The sequence below is a fragment of the Pocillopora damicornis genome, chromosome 8, assembly GCF_964200805.1.
Source record: "Pocillopora damicornis chromosome 8, jaPocDami1.2, whole genome shotgun sequence".
Classification (NCBI taxonomy): Eukaryota; Metazoa; Cnidaria; class Anthozoa; order Scleractinia; family Pocilloporidae; genus Pocillopora; species Pocillopora damicornis.
This window is the reverse complement of record NC_142677.1, coordinates 5,449,898-5,470,597: the sequence shown is the minus strand read 5'-3', so window position 1 is coordinate 5,470,597 and position 20,700 is coordinate 5,449,898. Positions and strand designations below refer to the sequence as shown.

Genomic DNA, 20,700 nt, shown 5'->3' with positions numbered 1-20,700 from the left:
CTGTAAGGCTGCAAGAAATAGTCACACTGATATTGTAAGGTTGCTCATAGAGAACGGAGCTTATATCAACAAATTATGGGTTCTTTAGAAGGATAAATTGTATATGTTACAAAGAGTAAAGTCAGAGTCTGAGAGTAAAAGTTTAAATTTCATTTAAATTTGTGGCACAATGTAGTTGTCTTAAAATTGCGTTCTCTGTAGGAGAGTGGCAGAGAGTCAGTTGACCACAATACCGCAAGGCCTGAGGTTTCATTCCTCATGTGGAAAACACAATTTTAGTTTTTGTCTGGCTGCAAGCAGTCCCAACTTTTTGCCGTAGTCCGTCTCACGAATTAAAAAAAAATCTGTGAATGAACACTTAGATTTAACATAGCAAAAACTACTTTAAGTTCAGTTTTTATTTTTCAGCTCTAAGTCCTATCACGTTTAAAATTTGGGAATGGAAGTATCGTTAACTCTAAAGCTAATTTTGTCGCTTAAAAGTAATATGTTTGTCTTTATCCGAATCGAGTATTACATAGATTATTTAGTTTTTAATATTTTAAGCGCTAAATAGTGTACTTCAATTGGACAGGAAATGAAAAACTCTCGGGCCAACTGGACGAGATGGCTAAAAAGAAAGGCAAACCTGGTCAGAAAATATTTGGAGGCCATAGCTTTATTCAGAGAAGGGCTAAATTTGTTGAGAAGTACACAACTTGTGAATTCCTTGATTTTTAGATGCGTACAACAAATTTACCACGATTAAATCGTTGTTTACTGGACTTTACTGCCAGATAATTGCGTGGAAATGTGTTAAAAAATTTGTGAAGAGGGAAGGATTTTGTAACAATTTCTTCTATTCAACAATACTTTCAGGAAAAGAACACTTACATTTCGAATGATATTTACGGTTGAAAACTGCTCCCAGTTCAGGTTTCATTTTCCAGCCATTATTCTTATCACATTTAATAATCAAACTATCTTTGATTCCAAAACTAATTTTGTCGCTTGAAAAGTTAGATGCGTATTATTTCCGAAACGAGTATTATTTAAGTTATATAGTTTTCCTTTTAATTTAAAACCTCTAACAACGTCTCTCGATCGGACCGGAACTGAAAACTGTCTTAAAAGGTTTGAAAATCGTGGTTAAGCAGGAAGGGACAGAAGCCATGTCTGTGGTGAGGGGGGGGGGGGGGGGGGGGACTCATGTGTTGTTCCATTCTTAGTGCCCCTTCTTACCATTAAATTGAATTATTATCATATGCTTAACTGTTGTACAAGATAATACTTCTTCGGACCTTATGCTTAAAACACATTTGAAGAGTAGAGTCGTCCGAAAAGCAGACTCAACCATTTACTACAGAACGAATCTAAGAGATCCTCGCAGCTAAGAACACTATTTAACTAGTAGTTGAAAATAGGACCTGAAAAAATTCAGGCCCGTACAAGATTTGAACCCATGACCTCTGCGATACCGGTGCAGAGTAGAGCGCTGCACCAGTATTTACTACAGTACTTTCTCATTGTTTTTCTTTTCTATATTTTGAAGGACACTTCACTTTTTACGGCTGCAAGAAATGGTCAAACTGGTATTGTAAGGTTGCTCATAGAGAACAGAGCTGATGTCAATAAAGGAGGACCGGTACGTTGAAAGATAAATTGTATATGTTATAAAGAGTAAAGTCAGAGTCTGAGAGTAAGAGTTTAAATTTCATTTAAATTTGTAGAGGAATGTAGTCGTCTTAAAAGCAGATTCAACCATATATCCTTAGGGTGGTCATAAAAGAAGAGAAAATGCGGTTTATATATTATTATACTTTCTCATTGTTTTTCTTTTCTCTATTTTGAAGGACACTCCACTCTGTGAGGCTGCAAGAAATGGTCACACTGATATTGTAAGGTTGCTCATAGAGAACGGAGCTGATGTCAACAAAGGATGGGTACGTTAGAAGGATAAATTGTATATGTTATAAAGAGTAAAGTCAGAGTCTGAGAGTAAGAGTTTATATTTCATTTAAATTTGTAGAGGAATGTAGTCGTCTTAAAAGCAGATTCAACCATATATCCTTAGGGTGGTCATTGAAGAAGAGAAAATGCGGTTTATCTGTTACTATACTTTCTCATTGTTTTTCTTTTCTAGCTTTTTAGTGGCACTCCGCTCTCTGAGGCTGCAAGAAATGGTCACACTGATATTGTAAGGTTGCTCATAGAGAACGGAGCTGATTTCAACAAAGGAGGCTGGGTAGGTTAGAAGCATAAACTGTATATGTTATAAAGAGTAGAGTCAGAGTCTGAGAGTAACAGTTTAAATTTCATTTAAATTTATACCACAATGTAGTCGTCTTAAAAAGCAGATTGAGCCATATCTCCTCAGGGTGGTCATTAAAGAAGAGGAAATGCGGTTTATATATTACTATACTCTCTCCTTGTTTTTCTTTTCTATGTTCTGAAGCGCGCTCCACTCTTTGAGGCTGCAAGAAATGGTCACACTGATATTGTAAGGTTGCTCATAAAGAACGGAGCTGATGTCAACCAAATAGAATTGGTACGTTAGAAGCATAAATTGTATATGTTATAAAGAGTAAGTCAGAGTCTGAGAGTAAGAGTTTAAATTTCATTTAAATTTGTAGCAGAATGTAGTCGTCTTAAAAGCAGATTCAACCATATATCCTAAGGGTGGTCATGAAAAAAGAGAAAATGAGGTTTATATATTACTATACTTTCTCATTGTTTTTCTTTAAAGGTCACTGAAAAAGATGGTCCTGGTATTGTAAGGTTGCTCATAAAGAAAGCAGCTGATGTCAACGAAGGAGAATGGGTACGTTAGAAGGATAAATTGTGTATTTTATAAAGAGTAAAGTCAGAGTCTGAGAGTAAGAGTTTAAATTTCATTTAAATTTGTAGAGGAATGTAGTCGTCTTAAAAGCAGATTCAACCATATATCCTTAGGGTGGTCATAAAAGAAGAGAAAATGCGGTTTATATATTATTATACTTTCTCATTGTTTTTCTTTTCTCTATTTTGAAGGACACTCCGCTCTTTGAGGCTGCAAGAAATGGTCACACTGATATTGTAAAGTTGCTCTTAGAGAACGGAGCTGATATCAACAAAAGAGGAGGGGTACGTTAGAAGGATAAATTGTATATGTTATAAAGAGTTAACTCAGAGTTTTAGAGTAAGAGTTTATATTTCATTTAAATTTTGTATCAGAATGTAGTCATCTTAAAAGCAAATTTAACCATATATCCTATGGGTGGTCATTAAAGAAGAGAAAATACGGTTTATATATTACTATACTTTTTCACTGTTTTTCTTTTCTATATTTTGAAGGACACTCCACTGTGTGGGGCTGCAAGAAATGGTCACAGTGATATTGTAAGGTTGCTCATAGAGAACGGAGCTGATGTCAATAAAGAAGGAAGGGTATGTTAGAAGGATAAACTGTATATGTTATAAAGAGTTAACTCAGAGTTTTAGAGTAAGAGTTTATATTTCATTTAAATTTTGTATCAGAATGTAGTCGTCTTAAAAAGCAAATTCAACCATATATCCTTTGGGTAGTCATTAAAGAAGAGAAAATACGGTTTATATATTACTATACTTTTTCACTGATTTTCTTTTCTATATTTTGAAGCACACTCCACTCTTTGAGGCTGCAAGAAATGGTCACACTGATATTGTAAGGTTGCTCTTAGAGAACGGAGCTGTTGTCAACAAAGGATGGGTACGTTAGAAGGATAAACTGTATATGTTATAAAGAGTTAAGTCAGAGTTTTAGAGTAAGAGTTTATATTTCATTTAAATTTTGTATCGGAATGTAGTCGTCTTAAAAAGCAAATTCAACCATATATCCTTTGGGTGGTCATTAAAGAAGAGAAAATACGGTTTATATATTACTATACTTTTTCACTGATTTTCTTTTCTATATTTTGAAGCACACTCCACTCTTTGAGGCTGCAAGAAATGGTCACACTGATATTGTAAGGTTGCTCTTAGAGAACGGAGCTGTTGTCAACAAAGGATGGGTACGTTAGAAGGATAAACTGTATATGTTATAAAGAGTTAACTCAGAGTTTTAGAGTAAGAGTTTGAATTTCATTTAAATTTAGTATCAGAATGTAGTCGTCTTAAAAGCAAATTCAACCATATATCCTATGGGTGGTCATTAAAGAAGAGAAAATACGGTTTATATATTACTATACTTTTTCACTGTTTTTCTTTTGTATATTTTGAAGAACACTTTACTGTGTGAGGCTGCAAGAAATGGTCACACTGATATTGTAAGGTTGCTCATAGATAGCAGAGCTAATGTCAACAAGAGAGGATTGGAAAGTTAGAAGTATAAATGGGATATGTCGTGAGGAGTTTAGTCAAATATTTTGTGGCTGTTGAAAAGATGTTTTTTGCTGTTGAATAGAACGTTGCAGGAAGTTGCGAGCTCTTTCTACTTTTAAATTGTTTTTCCTTTTTATATTTTTAAGAACAATCCACTCTTTGAGGCTGCAAGAAATGGTCACACTGATATTGTAAGGTTGCTCTTAGAGAACGGAGCTGTTGTCGACAAAAGATGGGTACGTTAGAAGGATAACCTGTATATGTTATAAAGAGTTAAGTCAGAGTTTTAGAGTAAGAGTTTATATTTCATTTAAATTTTGTATCAGAATGTAGTCGTCTTAAAAGCAAATTCAACCATATATCCTATGGGTGGTCATTAAAGAAGAGAAAATACGGTTTATATATTACTATACTTTTTCACTGTTTTTCTTTTCTATATTTTGAAGCGCACTTTACTGCGTGAGGCTGCAAGAAATGGTCGCACTGATATTGTAAGGTTGCTCATAGAGAGCGGAGCTGATGTCAACAAGGGAGGATTGGTAAGTTAGAAGTATAAATGGGATATGTCGTGAGAAGTTTAGTCAAATATTTTATGGCTGTTGAAAAGATGTTTTTTGCTGTTGAATAGAACGTTGCAGTAAGTTGCGAGTTCTTTCTACTTTTTCATTGTTTTCCTTTTTATATTTTGAAGAAGACTCCTCTCTTTGAGGCTGCAAGAAACGGTCACACTGATATTGTAAGGTTGCTCATAGAGAACGGAGCTGATGTCAACAAAGGAGGAAGGGTACGTTAGAAGGATAAACTGTATATGTTATAAAGAGTTAAGTCAGAGTCTTAGAGTAAGAGTTTATATTTCATTTAAATTTGTATCAGAATGTAGTCGTCTTAAAAGCAAATTCAACCATATATCCTATGGGTGTTCATTAAAGAAGAGAAAATACGGTTTATATATTACTATACTTTTTCACTGTTTTTCTTTTCTATATTTTGAAGGACACTCCACTCTGTGAGGCTGCAAGAAATGGTCACACTGATATTGTAAGGTTGCTCATACAGAACAGAGCTGATGTCAACAAAGGATGGGTACGTTAAAGGGATAAATTGTATATGTTATAAAGAGTTAACTCAGAGTTTTAGAGTAAGAGTTTATATTTCATTTAAATTTTGTATCAGAATGTAGTCGTCTTAAAAGCAAATTCAACCATATATCCTATGGGTGGTCATTAAAGAAGAGAAAATACGGTTTATGTATTACTATACTTTCTCACTGTTTTCCTTTTCTATATTTTGAAGGACACTCCACTGTGGGAGGCTGCAAGAAATGGTCACACTGATATTGTAAAGTTGCTCATAGAGAGCGGAACTGATGTCAACAAAGGATGGGTACGTTAGAAGGATAAATTGTATATGTTATAAAGAGTTAACTCAGAGTTTTAGAGTAAGAGTTTTTATTTCATTTAAATTTTGTATCAGAATGTAGTCGTCTTAAAAGCAAATTCAACCATATATCCTATGGGTGGTCATTAAAGAAGAGAAAATACGGTTACTATACTTTTTCACTGTTTTTCTTTTCTATATTTTGAAGCACACTTTACTGTGTGAGGCTGCAAGAAAAGGTCGCACTGGTATTGTAAGGTTGGTCATAGAGAACGGAGCTGATGTCAAAAAGGGAGGATTGGTAAGTTAGAAGTATAAATGGAATATGTCGTGAGGAGTTTAGTCAAATATTTTATGGCCGTTGAAAAGATGTTTTTTGCTGTTGAATAGAACGTTGCAGGAAGCTGCGAGTTCTTCTTTTTCATTGTTTTTCTTTTTATATTTTGAAGGACTCTCCTCTCCCTGAGGCTGCAAGAAATGGTCACACTGATATTGTAAGGTTGCTCATAGAGAACGGAGCTGATGTCAACAAAGAAGGAAGGGTATGTTAGAAGGATAAACTGTATATGTTATAAAGAGTTAAGTCAGAGTTTTAGAGTAAGAGTTTATATTTCATTTAAATTTTGTATCAGAATGTAGTCGTCTTAAAAGCAAATTCAACCATATATCCTATGGGTGGTCATTAAAGAAGAGAAAATACGATTTATGTATTACTATACTTTCTCACTGTTTTCCTTTTCTATATTTTGAAGGACACTCCACTGTGGGAGGCTGCAAGAAATGGTCACACTGATATTGTAAGGTTGCTCATAGAGAACGGAGCTGATGTCAACAAAGGATGGGTACGTTAGAAGGATAAATTGTATATGTTATAAAGAGTTAAGTCAGAGTTTTAGAGTAAGAGTTTATATTTCATTTAAATTTTGTATCAGAATGTAGTCGTCTTAAAAGCAAATTCAACCATATATCCTATGGGTGGTCATTAAAGAAGAGAAAATACGGTTTATATATTACTATACTTTTTCACTGTTTTCCTTTTCTATATTTTGTAGGACACTCCACTGCGTGAGGCTGCAAGAAATGGTCACACTGATATTGTAAGGTTGCTCTTAAAGAGCGGAGCTGATGTCAACAAGGGAGGATTGGTAAGTTAGAAGGATAAATGGGATATGTCGTGAGGAGTTTAGTCAAATATTTTATGGCTGTTGAAAAGATGTTTTTTGCTGTTGAATAGAACGTTGCAGGAAGTTGCGAGCTCTTTCTACTTTTAAATTGTTTTTCCTTTTTGTATTTTGAAGTACAATTCATTCCCTTAGGTTGTAATAAATGGTCACGGTGATTTTGTATGGTTGTTCTTAAAGAACAGGGCTGATTTCATCAAGAGAGTAGAGGTACGTTAGAAGAATAAATTGTACATGTTATAAAGAGTAAAGTCAGAGTAAAGTTGCAGGAAGTTGCGAGCTCTTTCTGTTTCTTTCTCGTCTTTCTTTCGACGTGTTATAGTGCTTCCCTAGTCATTAGATGATATGCTTGCGAGCTACTACGAAACTTGGATAGAAAGCTATGGAAACCCGTCCAGAAAAAACATTTCGAGACGGGAAATGGCCTAATTTCTTCAGAATTTCTTTATGAATGTCTTCCGAGTGGTGCGTAACAGATTCACTATATTTGAAGGACACTCCACTCTCTGGGGCTGTAAGAAACGGTCACACTAATATTGTAAGGTTACCCATAGAGAACGGAGCTGATGTCAACAAAGAAGGAAGGGTACGTTAGAAGGATAAACTGTATATGTTATAAAGAGTTAAGTCAGAGTTTTAGAGTAAGAGTTTATATTTCATTTAAATTTTGTATCAGAATGTAGTCGTCTTAAAAGCAAATTCAACCATATATCCTATGGGTGGTCATTAAAGAAGAGAAAATACGATTTATGTATTACTATACTTTCTCACTGTTTTCCTTTTCTATATTTTGAAGGACACTCCACTGTGGGAGGCTGCAAGAAATGGTCACACTGATATTGTAAGGTTGCTCATAGAGAACGGAGCTGATGTCAACAAAGGATGGGTACGTTAGAAGGATAAATTGTATATGTTATAAAGAGTTAAGTCAGAGTTTTAGAGTAAGAGTTTATATTTCATTTAAATTTTGTATCAGAATGTAGTCGTCTTAAAAGCAAATTCAACCATATATCCTATGGGTGGTCATTAAAGAAGAGAAAATACGGTTTATATATTACTATACTTTTTCACTGTTTTTCTTTTCTATATTTTGAAGCGCACTTTACTGCGTGAGGCTGCAAGAAATGGTCACACTGATATTGTAAAGTTGCTCACAGAGAGCAGACCTGATGTCAACAAGAGAGGATTGGTAAGTTAGAAGTATAAATGGGATATGTCGTGAGAAGTTTAGTCAAATATTTTATGGCTGTTGAAAAGATGTTTTTTGCTGTTGAATAGAACGTTGCAGGAAGTTGCGAGCTCTTTCTACTTTTTCATTGTTTTTCCTTTTTATATTTTGAAGTACATTCCGCTCTTTGAGCCTGCAAGAAATGGTCACACTGATATTGTAAGGTTGCTCTTAGAGAACGGAGCTGATGTCAACAAAGAAGGATGGGTACGTTAGAAGGATAAGTTGTATATGTTATAAAGAGTTAAGTCAGAGTCTTAGAGTAAGAGTTTATATTTCAATATAAGGGGTAAGTTGGAAGTATAAATGGGATATGTCGTGAGGAGTTTAGTCAAATATTTTATGGCTGTTGAAAAGATGTTTTTTGCTGTTGAATAGAACGTTGCAGGAAGTTGCGAGCTCTTTCTACTTTTAAATTGTTTTTCCTTTTTGTATTTTGAAGTACAATTCATTCCCTATGGCTGTAACAAATGGTCACGGTGATTTTGTATGGTTGCTCTTAAAGAACAGTGCTGATTTCATCAAGAGAGTAGAGGTACGTTAGAAGGATAAATTGTATATGTTATAAAGAGTAAAGTCAGAGTAAAGTTGCAGGAAGTTGCGAGCTCTTTCTGTTTCTTTCTTGTCTTCCTTTCGACGTGTTATAGTGCTTCCCTAGTCATTAGATGATATGCTTGCGAGCTACTACGAAACTTGGATAGAAAGCTATGGAAACCCGTCCAGAAAAAACATTTCGAGACGGGAAATGGCCTAATTTCTTCAGAATTTCTTTATGAATGTCTTCCGAGTGGTGCGTAACAGATTCACCATATTTGAATCGTTGTTTACTCGACTTTACGTCCAGAAAATTTAGTGGCGTTGTATTGAAATTTTTAAAAGGAGGAGGGTATTTTAGCAAATACCTCTATTTAACAATACTTTAAGGAAATGAGCACTCGTATTCATCATTGCAAAAACTACTTTAAGCTAAGTTGTCATTTTCCAGCTGTAGTTCGTATTACGTTTAAAATTTGGGAATCGAGTAGTCTACGTTAGGTGTCATTTTGCAGCTATAATTCGCATCATGTTTTAAACTTCGGGAATCGACCTATCGTTAACTCTGAAGCTAATTTTGTCGCTGAAAAAGTAAGAAGTCCGTTTTGTTCCGAATCGAGTATTACCTAGTTTATTTAGTTTTCATTTAAATATTTTAACCGTCAAATAGTGTACTCCAATCGGATCGGAAATGGAAAACTGCTGATAGTTCGATTCCCAAATTTTAAGAATACTTTTAGTAAGGGAACACCTGTATTTAAAATGATATTTACTATTGAAAAGCTACTCCAGGTTCACTTTTTATTTTCCAGCTATACTTTTAATAAGGTTTTTCGAATCGAGTATAATTTAATTTCTTTAGTTTTCATTTAAATTTGGTACATCCAAAAAGTGTATCTCGATTGAACCGAAACTGAAGAACCATCTTTGAGGTTTATTACTCGCGGCTCGGCTAAGCTGGACAGAAGTCGTGTCAACGGTGAGGGGGTTCATCGTGTTGCTTCATTTTTGGTGCCCCTTCTAACCATTGTTATAAATTCATATTATTTTTGGTGAACTGTTGTACAAGGTAATACTCCTTCCGACCTTATGCTAAAAAAAAAACCAGCAGAGGGTAATCATCTCCAACGCAGATTAGACCATATATCGTTACGTTAATCATTTCAGAAGAGAAAGGGCTTAATTCCTTTAAAAGCTTAAAAGATATGAATGTCATGCGTTTATGAGACGCACAGATTCACCAGAAAGTCAAATATTTCATACAGAAAATATTTCGAGAATAAAGCTTTGTTTAGGGGAAAGCTAAATTTTTTTAGAGGCGCAAAAATTATGAATGTCCAGCGTTTTCTAGACGCACGTTAGAGATTCACCACACTTGAATCGTTGTTTGTTAAATTTACGACCAGAAAACTACGTAGCGATGTTTTTAAAAGATTTCCTAAAGGTGAAGGATTGTTGAACAAAATATTCTACATAACACTAATTGTATGACATGAACACTTATATTTTGCAATAATATTTACCGTTGCCAAAACCCATCCAAGTTTAGTTTTCATTTTCCAGCCGTAATTCGTATCAGGTTTGTCGCTCGGAGAGTTAGATGTCATCATATTCCGAATCGAGTATTACTTAGTTTATATAGTTTTCATTAAAATTCAAAGTCCTTGGAGTGTATCTCAATCGGACCGGAACCGAAAAACCATCTTCTAAGGTTTGAAAGTTGCGGCCAAATTGGGCGGGAACTTTGCAGGAAAATACAACTACGTACGTCCTGTTATTGACACACGGCCGTTCTATTTGACAAATAGATTCCTTGTGTTTACTCAGTGACACGTGCGGCTGTGCCTCGTGTACCACTTTTTAGTTTTAAATATATTTTGGAGTCTTCTGTGATATTTCCAAGCAGAAGCACGGGAACACGAAATCGGTTTTTTTTTCTATGTATATTTATTAAAAAGCATTTATGTTGTTGACAGTGACGTCATTTGTGATTCTGTCCTCAAATAGATCATTTGTAAGAATCAATCCAAATGCGTTAATATAATGAGCTGAATTATACCTCAGTCCACTCCAGATCTATTGAAGGACTAACGCATAGATGACGTGGCCAATAACGGCGTTTCGCGTCTCTATAATATGAAACAAATAGATTCCAAGTTGCCGTGGGTCTGTTTAGTAATAGATCGCAGAAGCCTTTCAAAGATGAAGTTTATTCATTTCTCTTACGATGAAGTAATTTTGGATGTGGAGCGCGTTGTTTTATCTGCGTACTGCGAGTCTTCAGGTGAAAGATAGATAGATAGACTGTGTTTTATTAAAATTACATTGCAGATAAAACTGAATTGCGTAACTTCACATTAATTAATTGTACAAACTGTTTCTGCAACACATATTTATGAAACTTGTTGCCGCTCTGTCGGTCTTACAACGATTAAGATTGAAATTCCTCTGTTTCCTAAAATTTGCTTGTAGCAATAGATTGCTACAAGATCGATTGCAGGTACTTTAGCCCGCTTAAGTTGAATCAAAAAATAGTGTTTTGAGTTGGATTTCTTTATTATTTCTGTAATATGGTTGTTCCAAGTTAGAGTTGAATTAATATTGAGTCCAAGAAGTTTAACACACTGCACAGATTCAATTAGTTCCCCGTCCACGTTGGTTTTTGGAAATTGGGGGTATTGAGGGCTAAAGCTGATCAACAGTTCTTTGGTTTTTGCGCAATTCAATTGAAATAGATTTTCCTCAGACCAGGACTGTACTTGGTCAACTGCACTTTGCGCGTGACTAATCTTTCCTTTCGGGACGGTTTCTGATACCGTCGTATCGTCAACGTATTTCCACAGATTAAAATTGTCGAGCGAAACTGGCAAATCGTTTATCATTAAAAGGAAAAGCCAGGGGCCCAGTTTGGTTCCCTGTGGTACTCCGGCAGGCACTTTGCTCCACTCAGAGAAACAGTCATTGCCAAGTTTAACTCTCTGAGACCTATTTGAAAGGAAGTCAACTATCCAGTTAATAACGCTCTTCGGAATGTCCAGTTGATTCAGTTTTGATATTAGGATGGACTGATCTATTAGGTCAAAGGCCTTTCGGTAATCAAAAAGAAGGACCCGAACTGACGCTCCGTTTCCGTCTGTTGCTTCAAGCCAATTGTGTATCATGCTGATGAGTGCCAGTACAGTGGATGATCCAGATACCGTTCCGAACTGATTTGGGTCCGCTACTTTTTCCACGGCCGGTTTGATGAAGTCAGAAACTATAAAATCCTCAGCAAGTTTTGATAACGCAGGTGTAAGTGAAATTGGCCTTAGCTCCTTCTTGGGATCAGTCACTTGTTTTACCTTTGGGAGGGGTGATATATTCGCCAATTTCCAAACTGACGGCAATTTTTGTTCTTTGTAGGAAGTGTTCAAAATGTCCGCCGTTATGGGCTGTGCTAAAATTTCGGCGTATTCCTTTAGAACCCAATTAGGTATGCCGTCCGGGCCAGGAGCTTTGTGTTTGTTGAGGCGTTTCAGATTAATGTACACTCGATGTGTTGATATTTTAGGGAATTCGGCGCCTTCTCCTGTAGGAAGGAGAACAGACGTGTTCTCACAGTTGATAGGCTGATAAGACTGGAGCGGTTCTAGAAGAGCTTCATTTATTGCACTGGCGATTTCTTGGGGGGACATGTTGGTGAATTGCTGTACATCGAGGGAGGACAGTAAATTGGGGTTTTGTTTTTTGGATCCACTCAGTTTATTTATCTCTTTCCACCACTGACGGGGATTCACACCTTTGAGATCTTGCACTTTTGAAGTATAGTAAGCTGCTTTGCATAGTTTCCTTTCTCTATTGACAGCATTGCGGTAGAATCTGAAAACTGGACCCTTCTTGTTGGAATGAAATGCATTTTGACGCAAACGAATCAACTCCTTGAGTTTTATTGTCATCCAAGGGGCGTCCTTCGGGTAAACTTTAATCGACCTTTCTGGCATGATGTTATTTATGCCGTTTGTTATCAGTTCGTTGAAATTGCGGAGTTTTTCCTCACAGGAGCTTTGCATATTGATGCATGACCAGTCGACATTGCTTAGATAGCGGCCGAGACTTGTCTTCTTGCTTTCTCTCATATCCCTGATATTGATCTTTTTCCTGGTATGTTGGTTCAGTATCCTTTCCTTCGGCTTTACGATGACTGTGCTGTGGTCTGACAGACCAAAGGGGGGAAAGCTCTCGGGCGTTGAGAAATGATTGCCCATGTTTGTTAGTATTAGATCAAGCGTGGCCTGGCCTCTTGTGGGGAATTTAACAAGCTGCTTTAATTTAAAATGGTTCCGCAAATGGCAAATATCAAGACGGTTAAAATCGCCAGTGACAATAATTCCACAATTTGGATACAAAGATTCGGCTGATTTCAAACTGTCAAATAGATGGTTGAGCAAATTCTGACTGTCAGATTCTGCTGGACTGTTACGGCCTGGGTAGTAAACGACGGCCAGCAAGATGCAAGAAAAACCGCGGGGAGAGCGTGATGGATCTAATTTGAGCCAGATTATTTCATGGTCGTTACAGCAACGTAACTTCTCGGGAATTTCATATTTGACGTCCTCCTTGACATATACACAGACTCCTCCATGCTCGTGAGATGATCGGTCATTCCGTGTGATGTTATATCCTTCAATGTTTACAACTGTGTCGCTGATGTGGTCTTTCAGCCAGGTTTCTGTAATGCAGCAGACCTGAATTTTTTCCCTTAAGATTAGTTCTTCAACTTCACTCAGCTTAGGAACCAGTGACATAGTATTCGCTAACATAATGGTTAGTACGAAATGGCTGGTGTTTTGCTTTTGCATTTTGCCATTCTTTGTTGGAATTGTAATCAAATTATTGATGTTTCTTCCCGGTGCCTGTTGATAACTTCTTTGCAAGTGTCGTGTTTTCAGCGATTGATTGGATATAATTACTGGTATTCGGTGCTTTCCTGCTCTCTTTCCACGATATCTCAGAATTCCAGCAAGTTTTAACGAGCCTAGAGCATTAGAAGGTGGCGGTATTGAGATGGTACGGCGAAAATTGAGAAGATCTTGGCGTGAATAACAGAGTCTCATGCAGTCGTTAGTATGCAAATTGGAAAGACAAACTGAATTCCCGCGAATTTTAAAACTTGAAGGATGATTTATGGTTCCATCTGTTTGCCAGTTTCGTTTATGTAAGGAAGAGCTTGGGCCCGGGTTGGTTGCAACATCCATATACGTAGTTATTTCAATCGGAGGATCGTGTCCGGGAATGCTAAGGGAAACAAAGCCATGTTTTCTCCATACGCAAATTGCACGGCCTGTTCGATGGAAACCGGTTGAACCGCTAATGTTGACAGACGTTAACACTTGAGATATCTGATAGGGATATTCGATTTGGTCTTGTAGTGGCAAGTCTTGCAGCTGATTAACTGGTAAAATACCAATATAAGATACTAAAAACAATCACAAAAGTGCAGAACGAAGAAGATTCGTGGCTGCCATTTTGGCGCCTGCGCAGAATTCGATACACAGAAAAAGGTCGACTGACTGAGTACGCTGTGCCCATTGTGCAACTGTTTTGTTCTCACCATATTTTTACTTCATCTTATCTATTACTGAACAGACCAACAGCATCTTGGTTTATATTTGCCAGTTAAATTTGATTTAGTCATCATTTATAGAGAATACTCCATGTAAAGTCTATTCGTACGGCATTTACTCACTAGTTGGTGGACTTTTTTTATAAGCCTATACTCTTCACTTGTCTTAGTGAGTGGAGTTTTGTCAAGGTTTCGATTACTTAACTGAATGGAGTTTTATTAACTGGTTTCGATTCGATTAATTGAAGAGAAGACTTGCCTGAGGGTCCTCGCTCGTTTTTTTTCGTAATGGTACCTCTTTCCACTTAGCAGCGTAAATGCAGACTAGTTGGTGGACTTTTTTAAAATACAACTCTTAGAGATGTTTGGCCACAAACCTTATAGAATAGGGTGGGCTGAAGCCGGAGCAGATTTCATATAGATTGTAGCCCTTAGAGGAAAATGGTTGACCTTCAATTATTACTGTCTTGTTCTGTTGTTCTTTTGAGAATCACTACTTTCTAGCTGAAATAGTAAGTTCTTAAATCCTCTCCCTCTCTCTTCAGAAACTGCCATTGTAATGCTACACTAATTTAGCTTCTTGAGTGAGACTGTTCAGTGAACTCATGGGTGCTTTTTAATTATTTTCCTAGTTGGACATTGGTATGAAGCCGTTTGCAGGGATCCTGCTTAGCAATTTCGAAGCTGGTGCCAGGGTATGTTTGGTTACTCTTTAGAAGAAGTTTAATTTTGTTGTAGAAATTACTCATTGGTTTATTGGCCATATTTACTCTCACTATCTAGCATAAAAAGGTAGGTCAAATGGTATATTTCAGGAAACCAACTTCATGTTACGTGCATTTTGTGAACACTACTGTACTAGTATGAACTTATTCAGCTGAACTTCCCTGATCTTCTTTGTTATATCTCAGATGTGATCATAAGAATGTTCCCTCGCTTGCAGTCTCTTAGCTGAATTTAAAACGCTTATGAATTTAAAAGCATTCGTTCTTGTGAAGCATGTCAAGTGGTGCATTCCTACTCGTGCTGTGTTCCAAAAGATTGACTTTAGCAAGCTGAAAAACGGTGATAGCCCCAGTTTGCATTTGTGTATATTATTTTTTTCATTAAGTGTCTCAGCGGTCCGGAATCCTAAATCCTCGAATCTGATATGCTAATTCCGCGCCCTCCAGCGGTCTTTATTTTCCCATTCGGACCCAGGTGCATTTTGCACCTTGCAATCGATTTACGAAAGAGGCTTAAAGATGTAGATATGGTAACAAGTGACTCACAGTTATGGATTCAGACGACGAAGGTTATCAAGGATAGCGAATTTTATCATTCCAAAAAGAAAAACCCACTTCAAAACAAAGAAAACTATCATGAAACACAAACTGCCAAAGAAGTGTTCAACATATTTCGGGTTCTTTTTGCAAGCATTTTGTTAAGTTTCAGAAAAAAATATAAAGTTGTTATTCACCAGCCTTTATCGGTCTGTATTTGGAAAAAACTGTGCCCTCTGTCTTGTGTACCGCCCTCGGGGACGGTTTTTACCAATACGGACTCTCCGATCGATGAATAACATTTATTTGTTTATCTGGTGTGTGTTAAACATTTGGTGTCAGTGTTAATTCGCTATTCTGAGCCTGGTCATAGTACTGAGAGGGTAAAGCAACAACTTACACTCTGATGACAATCAAGTTTAGCTTTCAGTGCATTGACTGATTGTTGTATTATTTGACGTAGTTGCAGGATACTAAACTATCACTTGAAAGAGGGTTAGATATACAGGTATGTTTGGAAGTTATAAAGGTATATTTCTGAAAACATTTTCATTAATTATTTCAAAAATCAGTCGTAGGAGCGGAGTGATGTGTCAGTCCTCACCCTGAATTTATCTACAGTTACACTTCTTGTAGGATGTGTAATGATTGAATAATAAATATGTTGATGACGTGTTTGAAATACTTGCTGTGCAACAAAACAATTAGTGATGTACCTGCAGCCCAACTTTCAGCAGCGTAAATGCAGACTAGCGGGTGGCTTTTTTTAAAATACAACTCTTAGAGATGTTTGGCTACAAATCTTATAGAATAGAGCTGGCTGAAGCCGGGCAGATTTCATATAGATTGTAGCCCTTAGAGTAAAATGGTTGACCTTCAATTATTACTGTCTTGTTCTGTTGTTCTTTTGAGAATCACTACTTTCTAGCTGAAATAGTAAGTTCTTAAATCCTCTCCCTCTCTCTTCAGAAACTGCCATTGTAATGCTACACTAATTTAGCTTCTTGAGTGAGACTGTTCAGTGAACTCATGGGTGCTTTTTAATTATTTTCCTAGTTGGACATTGGTATGAAGCCGTTTGCAGGGATCCTGCTTAGAAATTTCGAAGCTGGTGCCAGGGTATGTTTGGTTACTCTTTAGAAGAAGTTTAATTTTGTTGTAGAAATTACTCATTGGTTTATTGGCCATATTTACTCTCACTATCTAGCATAAAAAGGTAGGTCAAGCGGTATATTTCAGGAAGCCAACTTTATGTTACGTGCATTTTGTGAACACTACTGTACTAATATGAACTTATTCAGCTGAACTTCTCTGATCCTCTTTGTTATATCTCAGATGTGATCATAAGAATGTTTCCTCGCTTGCAGTCTTTTAGCTGAATTTAAAACGCTTTATGAATTTAAAAGCATTCGTTCTTGTGAAGCATGTCAAGTGGTGCATTCCTACCCGTGCTGTGTTCCAAAAGATTTACCTTAGCAAGCTGAAAAACGGTGATAGCCCCAGTTTGCATTTGTGTATATTATTTTTTTCACTAAGCATCTCAACGGCTCGGAATCCTAAATCCTCGAATCTGACTGGCTGATTCCGCGCCCTCCAGCGGTCCTTATTTTCCCATTCGGACCCAGGTGCATTTTGCACCTTGCAATCGATTTACGAGAGAAGCTTAAAGATGTAGATATGGTAACAAGTGACTCACAGTTATGGATTCAGACAACGAAGGTTATCAAGGATAGCGAATTTTATCATTCCGAAAAGAAAAACCCACTTCAAAACAGAGAAAACTATCATGAAACACAAACTGCCAAAGAAATGTTCAACATATTTCGGGTTCTTTTTGCAAGCATTTTGTTAAGTTTCAGAAAAAAATATAAAGTTGTCATTCACCAGCCTTTATCGGTCTGTATTTGGAAAAAACTGTGCCCTCTGTCTTGTGTACCGCCCTCGGGGACGGTTTTTACCATTACGGCCCTCCGATTAATGAATAACATTTATTTGTTTATCTGGTGTGTGTTAAACATTTGGTGTCAGTGTTAATTCGCTATTCTGAGCCTGGTCATAGTACTGAGAGGGTAAAGCAACAACTTACACTCTAATGATAATCAAGTTTAGCTTTCAGTGCATTGACTGATTGTTGTATTATTTGACGTAATTTCAGGATACTAAACTATCACTTGAAAGAGAGTTAGATATACAGGTATGTTTGGAAGTTATAAAGGTATATTTCTGAAAACATTTTCACTAATAATTTCAAAAATCAGTCGTAGAAGCGGAGTGATGTATCAACCCTCACCCTGAATTTATCTACAGTTACACTTCTTGTAGGATGTGTAATGATTGACTGATAAATATGTTGATGACGTGTTAGAAATACTTGCTGTGCAACAAAACAATCGGTGATGTACCTGCAGCCCAACTTTGACTGAGAGACGATATCACAAGTTAAGTTCATGTCTGGCAGCTTGTACTCGACTGAAAAAAGAAGACGAAGAAGAACAAAACAGAAAAACACTTTGAACTAGAAAACATTCAGCAAATACGTATTGTAAGGGTGACAAGTAATTGATTATAGAAGGGTCCATAAATTTGAGCTCGGTAGTGAAAGAGGGAGAGTATTTTTTTCGTCGTGAATGCGGAACATAGAAAAATAAACGAAAAATTCATAAGTTCGATACCTCATGGGAACTTTATTTTTTCTACGCACGTGATAAAACGATAAACATCTCTCTCCCATTAAAGGTTAATTCTGAAGTTTCCTACATTTTGTCATTTGCGTTTTCCACCTTTCCTATCGCTTATCCTTTTTACATTACCCTACTTCAACCTCTTTTCCTTTCAGCAAAGGCTACTGAGTCTTATCAGTACAACTATGGCTAAAAAAAAGAAAACATACTTTTACACTTCGCTTCTTGTTTACATTGTGTACCTTTTTTGTCTCCTTTAGCTGAGAGGGAAGAAGACAACAAGTTTACCTAAAAGGCTAGGAAATAAGTTTAAAACACAAACAGAGGTGACCAGTCCGAGAGACATCGTTGAAGAAGGCAAATGTGGAAAAGACAGGATGACAGATGTCGAGCTTGGCTTAAATTGTTTACATCTCAGCCCGAGATGTATACAGTTTAAGCCTTGCACTATGGAAGAATCGCCTGGTGATTCTTCCATAATGCATCGTGATTTTAAAACTATAAACAAACGTATGGACAGAGTGGCATTAACAGATGTAGGCAATGCTAAACAAGATTATTGCGTTGTAGTTGAAAAAGCAAAAACTCACCCTAGTGGTGATACTATCATAATTTATGGAAGGAAGATCAATGAAGAAGGATCCGGCTTGGATGAAGCTTTTCGACTGGCGACTAAGGATCTCAAACATACTTGGGACGATGAAGAAGTGATAGCTGAAAATGTTCAAATTGGTTCAGTTGTCAAATACGTTCAAGTAGGAGGTGAATTCCTCTTTCAAGGGAACACGAAACGTCCGCGATGGGTGAGCAGGCGTTTTTTGTTTATGTTTTACTTCAATTTGGAATACCTTGCTATCTAGAAACTTATAATCCCAAGATAGAGTTTTTGAACAGCTGGAGTCAATTTTTTAAAATAACTGCATCATTTTCTGGATGACGGGATTTGAACGATCCTGAATATTACACATTACAATATCTTTAGAGTACCATTTGATCTGTTTGTTTGCTCAGTTGTTGTTTTTGTTGATTATGTTGTTGATATTGTTCTTGTTCTTGTTTGCTGTTGTTGTTACAATCTCATTTCACTTCAAAGGTTTCAACGTATTTACTAAATAATGCCTGTGATTGCAGGATATGGATAAGCTTTTCCTGGACCTCAGCTGTGCTGATGGCGCTCACAGAGGCTTTGGAGATGCTTTTCTTAACTCCAAAATTTTAGCCGAAGATAGTTACCAAGACTGTACACCTAAGGAGACATCATGCTTCATTAGCCTGAAATGTGGCGTGGTTGAAAATGACAGAATTTCAGTCATCACTGAGCTTGGAGAACTCTTCAATCTTAAGCTGAATTGCAGAGATGCTATCCTACCTTTATCTCCTTCTACACTGGAACTGAGTCACGAGGAAGATAACAAAGATGCTGTGGATAGCGCTGTTGTGGAGATGGAAGAGCCACTTCTGATTTCAGGAGTTGACGGTTTAAGTAAGCCGTCCTACCCAGTTCTCGGCGAGGGCCTCAACCTAAGTAAGTACATTGAACTTCTTCATTATGTGATGTTCAAACTAAATAATCACCCTACATTCTACACCCTTCTGCAGAATAATGTTTAAACCATGACAATAATAGTTTTTAAACTTTCCTCAATGCACTTTCGTCACCATTGGTCTCGCCGAGTTTAGTTTTTCGATTTGAATTGTTCCTCTAAAAGCTGGAAGATGATTATGATCAGGTCGTTAATTCCAATGGTGTGTGTCACCTACGGAGGTTAACCTCCCTGAAGAGTGGAAGGCTTGGCAACCACCCACCCGCCAGAGTTTCGTTGCCTGTCAGAAAAACCTGAGCTGCATCATTGAAACAGTTTATTTCCTGTCCTCGATTAAATGTGAAGATTTTATCAAGGGTAACTAAGGGAAGGGAGGCGGTTCATCTCAGATACCCAAGATCACAATTACAAAACGGTAGACAAAGAAAGGAAGAGAAAATTTGTAAGCTCTAACCATAAAAATAAAACCATAAGTCTTCACTGTAAGACTTATGGGCCCCTTATGAGGAAATGTTGGCTGTCACGGGGGTATGGAAGCAAAAGTTTTGATTCGTTTGTATTGTGTGATGTGTCTTCTTTAAATACAAAAACATTTGGATGGATAAGCAGGCATCCAGGCGTTATAGCAGTATTCCTTGTTGTTTCTTGCCAAGAAACCTGGTACTAGTTTTTAGAGTTTTCACACCAGCTTACGCCTGTAATGATATTGTAGATGCTCAACCTTTTTTTTATTTCTTTCTACTCAGGAGACGAGCCTAAAGAAACATTAGTCGAAGCGGAGAATCCTGAAGCTGATCCTGTGGAAAAAGACGATGAAAATGGAAATGCCTTTTAAGTCCCGGGAAATATCAAGTTTAATTATTTTACCGGATACGTGAACTGCCATGTCTAAGAAATAAGAGAAAATTTCGACATGGAATCGAGTAGTAGAAGTTAAAACTGACGCCAAAAAGCGATCTTTTTTCAACGGATTG

At 36.9% G+C, this 20,700-nt stretch overlaps 1 protein-coding gene across 1 annotated transcript in view; it reads left to right on the top strand.

Annotated features, from left to right (window-relative positions):
* The window catches only part of LOC113681736 (uncharacterized), a 40,077-nt gene that overhangs the window by 18,420 nt on the left and 957 nt on the right, over positions 1–20,700 (top strand). The window contains exons 17-39 of the mRNA XM_089214688.1: positions 1,532–1,624; positions 1,833–1,922; positions 2,123–2,224; positions 3,010–3,102; positions 3,313–3,405; positions 3,617–3,706; positions 3,918–4,007; positions 5,009–5,101; positions 5,311–5,400; positions 5,611–5,700; positions 5,903–5,995; positions 6,447–6,536; positions 7,672–7,755; positions 7,972–8,064; positions 8,218–8,310; positions 8,546–8,638; positions 14,872–14,934; positions 15,965–16,009; positions 16,558–16,620; positions 17,657–17,695; positions 18,443–18,985; positions 19,314–19,707; positions 20,473–20,700. The exon at positions 20,473–20,700 is cut by the window's right edge and continues 957 nt beyond it. Coding sequence (XP_089070814.1) covers positions 1,532–1,624; positions 1,833–1,922; positions 2,123–2,224; positions 3,010–3,102; positions 3,313–3,405; positions 3,617–3,706; positions 3,918–4,007; positions 5,009–5,101; positions 5,311–5,400; positions 5,611–5,700; positions 5,903–5,995; positions 6,447–6,536; positions 7,672–7,755; positions 7,972–8,064; positions 8,218–8,310; positions 8,546–8,638; positions 14,872–14,934; positions 15,965–16,009; positions 16,558–16,620; positions 17,657–17,695; positions 18,443–18,985; positions 19,314–19,707; positions 20,473–20,561 — 2,706 coding nt within the window. The 3' untranslated portion in view covers positions 20,562–20,700. The remainder of the gene's footprint in view (positions 1–1,531; positions 1,625–1,832; positions 1,923–2,122; positions 2,225–3,009; positions 3,103–3,312; positions 3,406–3,616; positions 3,707–3,917; positions 4,008–5,008; positions 5,102–5,310; positions 5,401–5,610; positions 5,701–5,902; positions 5,996–6,446; positions 6,537–7,671; positions 7,756–7,971; positions 8,065–8,217; positions 8,311–8,545; positions 8,639–14,871; positions 14,935–15,964; positions 16,010–16,557; positions 16,621–17,656; positions 17,696–18,442; positions 18,986–19,313; positions 19,708–20,472) is intronic.